Genomic DNA, 12,447 nt, shown 5'->3' on the forward strand with positions numbered 1-12,447 from the left:
CTTAGCTGCATCTTCCTATGGTGAACTAGAGTGGACCGACCAAAGTCCAGCGAGAGCCAAGACCATATCTCCCTCAATGTGACTACTTTTGCTTAAGGGATAGTGGTAGTGATGGGATGGTGAGTAGTGGTGACGAAGACCACTGACCCCTCAAGGTCTAAAGTATTAGTGGTCTGGCCTTTACTGCAGATTGTGAGCAGCCTCTACCACATGGAGGCAGTAGAACCTCACTGCAGGACCTGGAGGAGCCTAAGACCTAATAAAACTAAACTTTGACTCTGCGAAACTGAGCACAGAGATTACAGAAATGAAAAATGATTTTCGGACTTCTTGGTTTCTTTCCCTAATTTCCAAGCGCTTTAAAGACACTCAAATACCAGACATGGTTCCCTTCTACTTCCATGACTAATAAAAACAGCTTGCCCCCCAGGGTTTTCTCCTCACTATCTAATCTTTTCCTCCAAACTCCAGCTTCAAAACTCACTTGTTCACTGAACGCCAAGGCAGCTTAGGTGTTCTAAGTCTCTTCCTCCTCTTTCTCTACTTCCTCCTCCTCCTCTTTCCTTCTCTTCTTGTGCCAATACTGAAGCTCCTCTTCCTCTTTCTTTTCCTCCTTCTCTTTCCTCCCTTCTTCTTGTGCCAATACTGAAGCTTGAACTCAGGACCTTGTGCTTTTTTTTGTCAGTCCTTGGGCTTGAACTCAGGGCCTAGGTGCTGTCCCTGCACCACACACACACACACACACACACACACACACACATACACACACACATCCATGTGCTTATTTGGGTAGGATCTTAAGATCTATATACTGCTCATATTTCTTTGAAGAGCTACATCCAGCCCCTGACATCATTTCCTTTATCAGTTGTGTCCCTTTTCCTGTTCAACATCTTCCTCCATGAGAAAAATCTACTATAGTTAGAATGCAGATTTCTTTGGGAAGTAACAAATCTGATCATGGAGCCTATTTTCTTTTCTTTTTTTTTTTTTTTGCCAGTCCTGGGCCTTGGACTCAGGGCCTGAGCACTGTCCCTGGCTTCCTTTTTTGCTCAAGGCTAGCACTCTGCCACTTGAGCCACAGCGCCACTTCTGGCCGTTTTCTGTATATGTGGTGCTGGGGAATCGAACCCAGGGCCTCATGTATACAAGGCAAGCTCTCTTGCCACTAGGCCATATCCCCAGCCCCAATGGAGCCTATTTTCAACCATTGGGTAAAAAAATGTGTGGTACACTCTAGAATGTAGGAAAATATTCTCAGAAAATAAAAATATTTTAATGAATACTATAGGAAATGCTATAACTTGACTGTTTCTTTTCGTTAGGTAGAGGTTATTTGTCAGGTATGGTGGTGCATGGTGCTAAAGACCTAGTTCTGATACAGGATCACATGTGTGGCTTCTTATGTCTGGTTTTTTTCACTTAGTATGTTTTCAAGGTCCAACCAGGTTGTAGCATGTATCAAAACCTCATCCCTTTTTAATAACTAAATAATATTTCATTGTATGGTGTGTTGTTTTATTTACATACTTATCAATTGATTATTTTGAATAATACTCTTGAACATTAGCATCCACATTGTAGAGTTAGTGCTTGCTTCGGCTGCACAGATACTAAAATTGGAATAATACAGAGAAGATTAGCATGGCCCCTGTGCAAGGATGACGCGCAAATTCACGAAGCGTTCCATATTTTTGCGATACTTACAAAAACCATTTGGTGTAAACCAACTGAACAACTCATGGGGGGAGAGGGAAAGGGGGAGGGGGCAGGGGGGAAATGAGGGAGGAGGTAACAAATTGCACAAGAAATGTACCCACTGCCTTACGTATGAAACTGTAACCCCTCTGTACATCAATTCGACAATAAATAAGTAATGATTCAAAAAAAACAAATTGTAGAGTTAACATGTTTCCATTTGTCATGGCTGTACACCAGGAGTGAAGTTGTTGAAGTATGTAAAGTATGTACATGTTTGTGTGCACACGCACCGGAACTTGAACTCAGAGCCTCATATCCTCTTCTTATTTTTTGTATTCTATACTTATAGACCTTTTTATTATTATTGTTGTTGTTAAGTAGTTGTAGAAGTGGCTACAATTCCATAAATCAGATTTTGAGTACAATGCTTCTTAGTCTTCTTTGGCTTCTTTGGCTCCTATTCCCCCCCACCTCCTCTTTTCCCTACCTTTAAGTTACATAACTCTTTTTTTGCCCAGTCCTGAGGCTTGGACTCAGGGCCTGAGCACTGTCCCTGGCTTCTTTTTGCTCAAGGCTAGCACTTTACCACTTGAGCCACAGCGCCACTTCCCACCTTTTTTGTTTATGTGGTGCTGGGGAATCGAACCCAGGGCTTCATGCATGTTAGGCAAGCACCCTACTGCTAAGCCACATTCTCAGCCCATAACTCATTTGTATATAATGTGTAATGAATGTAAAACTACATTTGCTCACTTTTCCTCCCTCCATTCTGTGCTCTCCTTTGCCTACTCCCCAAAACATGTTTCCACTTCCTGATATTCATTTTAACAAGCAGTACTTTTTTGCTCAAGGTTGGCTGTCAATCATTTGAGCCACACCTCCACTTTCAAGGATTTGTTTTGGTCCTGGAATTTGAACTCAGGGCCTGGGTGCTATCCCTAAACTGCTTCTGCTCAAGGCTAGCTCTCTACCACTTGAGCCAAAGTGCCACCTCCAGCCTTTTCTGAGTAGTTTTTTTGGAGATGAGAGGCACAGACTTTCCTATCCAGGCTGGCTTCAAAGTGTACCCTCAGATCTCAGCCTCCTGAGTAGCTTGGATTACAGGCATGAACCACCAATGTCTGGCTCACTTCCTGTTTTTTGCTGGTTAATTGGGCATAAGAATCTTTTGGATTTGTTTGTCTGGACTGGCTTCAAGCCACCATCTTCATATTTCAGTCTCCTGAGTAGCTAGGATGACATGCATTAGCCACTGGCACCCAGCTGCATGTGGTAACTCTTTTTTTTGGCCAGTCCTGGGCCTTGAACTCAGGGCCTGGGCACCATCCCTGGCTTCTTTTTGCTCAAGGCTAGCACTCTGCCACCTGATCCACAGCGCCCCTTCTGGCTGTTTTCCATATATGTGGTGCTGGGGAATTGAACCCAGAGCTTCATGTGTAGGAGGCAAGCACTCTTGCCACTAGGCCATATTCCCAGCCCCTGCATGTGGTAACTCTGTCTTTAACGTTTTAAGAACTGCCATGATGTTTGCCAGTGACTGAACCATTTTACATTTCCAACAGCCATGTAGAAGGTTCTGTTTCCTCTACATCTTCACCAAAGCTTATTATTTCCCATCTTTCTTTTTACAGCCAACCTAGTGGGTATGAAGTGGTGCTCACTGTAGGCGTGTGTGTGTGTGTGTGTGTGTGTGTGTGTGTGTGTGTGTGTGTGGTGGGTTTATTTTTTTTAATTAAATGTAGGCTTTTTTTTAAACTTTCAATTCCCTGATGACTAGTGACATTGAGCTATAAATGGTGAAAGCCACTTTGTTAAATCCAAGAAGCCACTAGCAGCTGTTCCTCCTACACTGTTCTACCAAGAAAATGCATTCTGTTAAAATAGGCTCTGGAAATTCAGCACCGTGGTGTATGCATGCCTGTAATCCCAACACTTTAGAGGCTGAGGCTGGAGGATGGAGAGTTCAAGCCAATCTGGGCTACAGAGCAAGTTTCAGAGCAGTCTGGGCCATATGAGACAAACCCTCCCCTTCCACCACCACCCCCGCCATAATTGTATGCTTTTCCGTGTTCTCAAATTCTTAGTAGTACTTGTCAATGGAATTTCTCTGTATTAGCTGATTCTTTGTCCATGGCTCAAGTGGTAGAGTATCTACCACTTGGCAAACACAAGGCCCTGAGTTAAAATCCCAGTAATTTCCTTGAAAAAAGGGGGAGGGTCCAGGTAGCAGTAGCTCACACCAGTCATCCTAACTACTCAGGAGGCTGATATATGAGGATCCCAGTTCAAAACTAGCAGGAAAGTCTGTAAGACTCTGATCTCCAGTTAACACCAAAAAGCCAGAAGTAGAGTTGTGGCTCAAGTGGTAGAGCACTAACCTTGAGCACAAAAGCTCAAGGACAGTGCCCAGGCACTGAGTTCAAGCCCAGGACCAGCCCAAAAAAAGGGGGGTGGAGGAAGAAGACAGAAGAAGGAGAAGATGGAATTAAGAGGGAATTGAGAGATTTCTAATGTTCTAATGTTAAGTGATACTTAAAAGCTAAATAAATAAATTTAAAACAATAAAATCTTGGTATCCCTGCCTGTGTGTGTGTGTGTGTGTGTGTGTGTGTGTGTGTGTGTGTCTGTATCTGTGTGTGTCTGTGTCTGTGTGTGTCTGTATGTATGTATGTGCCAGTACTGGGGTTTGAACTCAGGGTCTATGCACTGTCCTTTAGATTTTTCATTCAAAGCTGATGCCCTACCACTTGAGCCACAGCTCTACTTCTGGCTTTTTTTGATGGTTAATGGGAGATGAGAGTTTCATAGACATTCCTGCCTCAGCTGGTTTTGAGTCATGATCCCTAGATCTCAACTTCCTGAGTAATTGGGATTAGAAGTTTGAGCCATGGGTGCCCAGCTCATATCATTCTTAAATAGATGGTCTTGTCAGAAAAACAATAACAATAAGTAAAATTATTTAACAAGAGGAAAAACTGTAAATATAAGCTCAGAAATTAAATAGGACAGGTAAAGAGGGAAAAAGAAAAACCCTAAAGGATACCACACGTTTAGGCCCAAGAGTAAACTAGCCAGTAGCTCACACCTGTCATCCTAGCTATGCAAGAGGCTGAGATCTGAGCATCATGGTTCGAAACCAGCCCAGGCAGAAAAGTCCGTTAGACTTATATCTCCAATAAACTACTCAGAAAAAGCCAGAAGTGTAGTGGTTACCAGTGGCTCACCCCTGTAATCCTAGCTACTGAGGAGACTGAGATCTGAGGATCATGGTTCAAAGCCAGCCTGGGAAGGAAAGTCCGTGAGACGCTTATCTCCAATTAACCACCAGAAAACTGGAAGTGGCGCTGTGGCTAAAGTGGTAGAGCGCTAGCCTTGAGCTAAAGAGCTCAAAGACAGCGCCCATGCCCAGAGTTTAAGCCCCATGCCACCCCCCAAAAAAAGCCCAAAGTGGTGCTGCTGTGACCCAAGTGGTAGAGAACTAGCCTTGAGCACAAAGAGGCTCAGAGACCAAGCCTAGGTCCTGAGTTCAAGCCACAGGACCTGCCCCCCCCCCCAAAAAAAATCTAGATATGTGAGGACTGCTCTACGGTGACTTTGAGAAGACACACCAGGCCACTCAGAGTGACAACTGCCTGGGGAACAGCACCCCCAAGGTTGATCTGCTTTCAACTGACAGGTAATGCCTGAATTTCAACAAAGACTGGAAAGCTGGTTTTCAAACCCCACCCCACCCCAAGCAGGTGCTTGGATGAGACCCAAGTAGGCAGCAGCCCCCATTCAGGGGAAACAATGGTTGCCAGGTGGAGTAGAGTCTCCTGGGAGGGGTAACTACACTCAGCTGCTTCAGAGGAGCCACCCCCCCCTCCGCCCCCCACACACACCCAGGACCCTGCCTCTCAATAATAAAGCTTTTCCCCTTGGTGTTGGACAAAATCCTGCTCTGAAAACCCTCAAGCCCTCAAAGACTTTAGTGGATACAGCCAAACATGGACATGATCAGAAAGGGCTAGTCACCCTACGATTTCCATCCTTACTAGGCTGGCATGACGGAGAGGCACTGATGGGCTTTTCCCTTGCTGCTTCTATCCAGATCTTCTAGGTCTGCCAGATGCCATAATCCTGGAGAGGAACCACGTAAAAGTGAGTGTGGAACTGAAAGACAAGATCCAATTTATTCTTTAAAATTATTTATTTATTTCTAGTGGTTATTTTGTTTTTAATTTTTAGGCGTGACTGGAGTTTGGACTCAGATCCTTGTTAAGCCATGCCTCCTCTAGCCCTTTTAGTTTTAGGGAGGTGTTTTGGTTTTGTTTTTTCAGATAGAGTCTTGCTTTTTACCTAGGCCAGCCTGGTACTGCAATCATCCTACCTATGTCCCCTGCATAGCTGAGATTACAGCTCTGTTTAGTTTATTTTATTAGCTTACATTATAAAATAGTTAGGCAGGGTGGGAGAGCTCATTATTGCCTTCCCACACATGTTCACTAAGTGCTCCTGTCTCACCCTCTCTGTCTCCCACTCTGCCCCTTCCCAAAATAACTTCAATGGGTCTCTCTGGTCTGTTTTCATAGTTACGAACACTCTTTCAACCATATGTATCCTCCCTAACAGCTTATTTGTTGAGATGAGGTCTTGATAGTGTCTTACAGGCTGGCTTCAAACCTCAATCCTCCAGATCTCTGACTCCCAGATAAGATTACAGGTGTGAAGCCACACACCTAGCCTAAGGCCTAATTTATCAATCAACAGAACCTACAGAGAGATTAGCTGAGCATGAAGGTTGGGGAGTATTATGAACATCAAACATTCAATTTCTTCTTCTTGGCTACACATCCTCCCCTTACACATTGGGTCTCTAAGAGCAAATATACGAAGGAAAGCTCCTCTAATTTTGCCTGAAAAATGCAGACAGGTGGTAAAGAAGGGAGAAACTGAAAATTGAAGTCGTCGACCTTTTTATTTCCATAGATGGCTCCTCATAGTGAGAAGAGAAGATCAGAGAGGAAAAGGTAAGCTTACCACTAGTTGGAGGTGTGCAGCTGGTTTCAGGGTAGGTGAACGACCCTGCCCAGGCTCTCTGAATCTGCTCAGGATTCAAGACTCGTATGTCTTTGCACAGCTGCTGCAGCCTGAGCACCCTGCACCAGTTTTGGTGGCAAAGCATCCTAGTTACCGCATCCTTAGTTGCCCTCGGAGTCTTCCTGCAAAAGGTTAATGAGACTGCGGAGCACAATGTACCGGTGAGTAGCTTCAGTAGGCATTTAGATCACTAGCCAGCACTTAGATAACAGCCTTCTTAGCCAACCCCGTGGCTCATGCTTATCATTCTAACTACTCAGAAAGTGAGATTTGAAGATCTCTGTTCAAAGCCAGAATGGGCAGGAAAGGCTGTGAGACCCTTATCTCCAATTAACCACCAACAAAGCTAGAAGTGGAGCTGTGGCTCGAGTGGTAGAGCGCTACTCTTGAACAGAAAAAAGCCGAACGAGAGCAAGAAGCTCTGACCTAAACCCCAGACCTGCCTCAAAAGAGAGCAATCGTGGGAAGCATGCTGGGCTTGTCTGCAGGGTTCCAGTTCAGATACTGAATACTTGAGAATAGAGAAACTGACCCAGCCTTGCGATTATAGGACCTGAGGAGTGGGCACAGTAACCAAGGGCAAAGCTATGGCTCCGGTGGTCCTCTCCAGGAGGCCAGGCTAACTGGCAGGACAGCACATGAGCCTCCTGGCTGCTGCCTCCTCTTTCACCAGGGGTCATGGGGGCAGGCAATACACTTCCCCTTCCTCACCTGAGGGACTAGAAGAAACCTCCTTGAAAACGCCCACAAAGACAGGCCGAGGCTTTGGGGATACACATTGTGTGAGAACAGGTTGGTACAGGGAAAGGTCGTACGGAAGTGTGTGGGATTACAACGAGCAAGAGAACTGATTTCACACTCACTCATCCTAAGGGCAGGATTATGCCCTGCTTCTAGCATTTCTCCCAGACCCAGCACAGGCCCAGCCTGAGTCACATGATGATGGTCAAGTCATGACATGTGGGGCTGGGAAGGTGACTTAGTGGTAGAGTGCTTGCCTCACATGCACGAAGCCCTGGGTTCCATTCCTCAGTACTGCAAAAACAGACAAAGCTGGAAGTGGCACTGTGGCTTCAAGCGGTAGAGCTTTAACCTTGAGTACAGAGAGGCTCAGTGACAGAGCCCAGGCCCTGAGTTCAAGCCCCAGGACTGGCAAAAACAGAAAAGAAGGAAGGGAAAGGGGGGAGGGAGGAAGGGAGGAAGGAAAGAAGGAAGGAAGGAAGGAAGGAAAGAAGGAAGGAAGGAAGGAAGGAAGGAAGGAAGGAAGGAAGGAAGGGACAGACATGTGCACTATGGCAGATCAAGTAACTCCTCACTGTGTGTAAGCTTTGGGCCTTTCCTGTCACTCTACACATGACAAGCACAATGCCCTGTCTCAGGCCCATGGCTTGTGGCCTCTACCAGACAGCTCTCAGGATGAGGTGGAGAAAGCAGATAGCTAAGGGCAGACAGCCTCCCCAGTGGCTGGGTCCTGGGGATTACCCTGAGGGGGATGTGCCCCTCAATTGTCTCCAGAGGACCTAGGCCTCCCTTCAGTGTGACATGTATCTATCTCGTCCTCAAAAGGAAAAGGAGAAAATTTGGCAGATAACTCAGGAACAAATGAGCTCTGAAATCAAGAACCATCTGGATGCCTTCAAGGAGATGCAGAAAACCTTCCCCCTTTTCGAACACTCTAACTACACCCTCCTGGCTGGAGCCCCTCCCTGGAGGAAGAGTGAGTATGTGGGAGGGAACCTTCTAGTGGCAAAGGCCAAGGGAGGTATTTCAATAAGAAAAGGAAAGGAAAGCCCGGCACTGGTGGCTCACACCTATAATCCTAGCTACTCAGGAGGCTGAGATCTGAGGACCATGGTTAAAAGCCACCTCAGGGAGGAATGTCCGTGAAAATTTTATATCCAATTAACCACCCAAAAGCCAGAAGTGGAGCTATGGCTCCAGTGGTAAAGCCCTAGCTAAACAACAACAACAACAAAAAAAAAAAAAAAAACCACGTTAAGGGACAGCTGAGAATGTGGCTTAGTGGTAGAATGCTTGCCTAGCATGCATGAAGCCCTGGGTTCGATTTCTTAGTACTACATAAACAGAAAACGCGGGAAGTGATTCAGCTGTGGCTCAAGTAGTAGAGTGCTAGCCTTGAGCAAAAGAAGCTCAGGGACAGTATTCAGGCCCTGAGTTCAAGCTCCAGGACTAGCGAAATAAAAAAAAAAAAAAAGGAAAGAAGGAAAGCCGGGTGCTGGTGGTACCTCATGCCTGTAATCCTACCTGCTCAGGAGACTGAGATCTGAGGCATGTGGTTCAAAGCAAGCCAGGGCAGGAAAGTCCATGAGATGAATCTCCAATTAACCACCAGAAAACCAGAAGTAGAGCTGTGGCTCAAAGTGGTAGAGTGCTAGCCTTGAGCAAAAGAGCTCAGGGATGGTGCCCAGGTCCTAGGTTCAAGCCCCATGACTGACAAAACAATAGGAGATCAAAAACAGAGTTTGGGAGTAAGTTAGTAACAAAGGAAGGTGCTCTGAGCAAGGATCAGAATTGGGTACAGATTGCGTTTTCCTCCCATCACTGGCCAAGTGACTGAGCCATCATGACAGGCCTTTTGAGAGGGGAAGACAAGATAGGAGAGGAGCCCAGGGGAGGGGAGAGCAAAAAGAATGGGGCAAAGGCGAAAGAGGAAGGTGCACTGGCCTGATAGACCCTTCTAATCCAGGTCAATGTGATCTGTGCTTGCTGAGATAACTCTGAAAGTCAAGATGAGGCTAATTTGCCGAGCCAGAAAGTTTTGCCTTTACTACAAAGTGGTGTTCGCCAGATAAGAGAAAGCCTTGTTGGACATTTAGTTGGTTGCTTGGTTGGTTGATTGGTTTTCTGACCACAAGACCTGGACATTGTCCCTTTGCTCTAAGTTGGCACTCTCCCACTTGAACCACAGCTCCACTTCCCAGTCTTGCCAGTGTAGCACCCTTCATCAGCTTTTTAAAGTGCTGACCAAATGAAACCACATTCTCCCAGGAAAAAGCGATGTGAACTGGTCCCCGGGACCAGCCTTTGGGGGAAGAGAGCCTTTTCATCATCCTACCTTGTTCTTCCTCCTTTCCCACCTCAGAGCTGCTGGTGGTGGGGATCGCCTCGGTGCGGCGTTCCCATGGCAACCACCTCTTGGACACCTTGAAGTCCCTGTTCCAAGCTTCCTCCAGATATGAACTGGTGCATCCTCTCGTGCTGGTCCTCCTGTCAGATCCTGATCCTCAATGGCTCAGCCAAACAGTTGCCACTATTTCAAAGCGCTTCGCACGGTTCATTGAGGCCCGGGAGCTGCTTGTGGTACATGGTCTTCTCCGTGTTCCCCTGGTGAGGACGGCGGGTGAGGGCTCACCGTGTGGAGAGCTGTACTCTCAACAGAAAGCAGGTTTTGCCCTCCTCATGAACTTTGCAAGCAACCTGTCCGATTACTTCCTGTTGCTGGAAGATAATGTTCATTGCACCCCCAGGTTCGTGTCTACCATCTACAGGACACTAGCAGCCTGGGAAGATCTGCCTTGGGTGATCCTGGAGTTCTCCAGGCTGAGCATCTCTGGGAGAGTCTTCCACACTAGGGACTTGTCCCGCCTCATCTCTTTCTTCTTCCTCTTCCCCAAGGACACGCCCACCCACCTGCTTCTTTCTGAATTCCGGCTTCTCTTGAACCAACATGTTCCAATTCACTTCAGCTCGTCCATCTTCCACAGCCTGGCTGGTTATCCGGAGTCTGAGAGTGTGTGCTTTCCTGCCGAGCGGGAGGTGGTCTCCAGGAATCCAGACAATCCTGCTGCAGTTGTGTTCTCCAACATGGTCCCAATAGATTATCACATGCCGTATTATTATTATTACGCTTATATTCTGAACGAGGAGCACCTCAGGGTCATGGAAGTTGAAGAAGGAAACTTCTTGACAGTGATTCTGGATAAACCCCACAAGATCATTCGGGTAGCCGTGCTGACAGGCTCTGAGGAAAACGGGACGTACCACTTACAGAAGGCGCACGTTCTACTGGGCTCCGGCCTCATGGAGGACCCCAGGCACTGCAGCCATTATACCCTGCTCGGGCCACTGGTGGGAGGAAACTTGGACCAGAGGGTATTTTATGAAGAAGACTCTGTGGAGGAACTGAGCTGCATACAACTTCTGGTCTTAGCATCTCAGGAATCTTTGCTCCTGATCAGGCAGATCAAAGTCTGGACAGAAGATCAATAGGGCTAGAGGGCTGAATGGTGTTTCTGGAAGGATTGGATTTGCAAATGGGATCTACAGGGTTGAAAAATAAATCCAGACATTGGTTGAGAGCTTCTCTTCATGAGTATAGTGATCCTATAATCGATTCTCCAAAGTGGGACTCTTGAAGACTGAAGGAAATGCTATAAAAATTATACTAGGGCCCTGTGCCAGTGGCTCATGCCTGTAATCCTAGCTATACAGGAGGGTGAGATCTGAGGATCGTAGTTCGGAACCAGCTTTCAGACAAATTCCAGACATTCTTATCTCCCATTAATGTAGAGCAGAAAAACTGAGGAAAGTCAGAGGCCCTAAATTCAAGCCCTAGTACCAGCCCCCAAACAAAACACTACATTAGAGCATAGCATAGAGGTATGTGCCTATAATCCCAGCTATTCATTGCAAAGCACCAAACAACAACAACAGACACACACTGGGGAAAAAAATACACCAGGACGATAGGTGTAAACCAAGAACATCCAGATTTAATCTGAATTTTCTAGACTACTAAAGATAACTGACAATAGTCTGATGAGAAGCTTAGACAAGTAGTGGAGTAGTAGTCTAGAGTATAAAGGCTAAGGTAGAATACCAACCTGAAGAAAAAGCTAAGGGGAGATACTAAGGGAGAGTACAGGCTCAGAGTTCATGTTCCAAACAGGCACAAAAAGAAAACAAAAAAAAAGAAGAAACATATGGTCTATGAATATAGGGCTTTGTATTCAAATTGGAAGCAGAGATTATGAATACAAACAATAGCTCTAACTCTTGGACAAATTATTTTTATTTATTTTTTTGTGCCTGTATTCAGGCCCTTAATTTTTTTTTTTTTTTGGCTTTTTTACTCAGAGCTGGCACTCTTGTTGTTGTTGTTCTTCTTTGCTTTTTGCGCCAGTCCTAGAGCTTGAACCCAGGGCCTGAGTATTATCCTCGCTAGTTCTCTAACATTTGAGCCACAGCTCTACTTCCAGGTCTTTTGGTATTTAATTGGTGATAAGATTCTTGAGGACTTTCCTGCCCTGGCTGATTTTGAACTGTGATTCTCAGATCTCAGCCTCCGGATTAGCTAGAATTACAGGTATAAGACAAATGTTCCCAGCATGGCCCTCTACTTCTCGAGCCACCCCTCGAATTCTGGCTCTTTGTGAGTTAAATGGAGATAAAAATCACAAAGATTTGTCTGCCCTGGCTGAGTTGGCATCGTGATTCTCAGGCACTCAGCCTTCTGAGTGGCTAGGGTTATAGGCATGTGTGGCTGATAACCGTCTTGGGTTATTTTGGAACCCACAGGCTTTAAGGTCCTCATCTAAAATGTAGAGATAAAAACAATTCCTGGGAAGTGGCACTGTAGCTCAAAGTGGTAGAGCACTAGCCTTGAGCAAAAGAGCTTAGGGGCAGCACACAGGCCTTGCGTTCAAG

General features: G+C 46.0%; 1 protein-coding gene and 1 non-coding gene across 2 annotated transcripts; both read left to right on the top strand.

The window, feature by feature from the left end:
- The first annotated feature begins 1,589 nt into the window (after positions 1-1,589).
- On the top strand, positions 1,590-1,696 carry LOC125360320. The gene has a single exon (XR_007212710.1). It is a non-coding gene; the product is annotated as a U6 spliceosomal RNA (small nuclear RNA).
- A 4,973-nt stretch (positions 1,697-6,669) lies between these two features.
- Positions 6,670-11,010, top strand: LOC125360225 (alpha-1,3-mannosyl-glycoprotein 4-beta-N-acetylglucosaminyltransferase-like protein MGAT4E). The gene is made up of 4 exons (XM_048358249.1): positions 6,670-6,710; positions 6,821-6,941; positions 8,317-8,497; positions 9,884-11,010. Exons 1-4 carry the CDS (start codon positions 6,670-6,672, stop codon positions 11,008-11,010), a joined length of 1,470 nt encoding a protein of 489 aa, XP_048214206.1.
- The last annotated feature ends 1,437 nt before the right edge of the window (positions 11,011-12,447 follow it).

Source organism: Perognathus longimembris, chromosome 11 (assembly GCF_023159225.1).
Source record: "Perognathus longimembris pacificus isolate PPM17 chromosome 11, ASM2315922v1, whole genome shotgun sequence".
NCBI lineage: Eukaryota > Metazoa > Chordata > Mammalia > Rodentia > Heteromyidae > Perognathus > Perognathus longimembris.

Bases quoted from the DNA above. Each gene is read 5' to 3' on its own strand.
- LOC125360225 (XM_048358249.1), top strand. From the start codon at position 6,670: ATGGCTCCTCATAGTGAGAAGAGAAGATCAGAGAGGAAAAG. The intron at 6,711-6,820 runs GTAAGCTTACCA...GTCTTTGCACAG, and splicing joins AGAAGATCAGAGAGGAAAAG to CTGCTGCAGCCTGAGCACCC. The intron at 6,942-8,316 runs GTGAGTAGCTTC...GCCTCCCTTCAG, and splicing joins CTGCGGAGCACAATGTACCG to TGTGACATGTATCTATCTCG.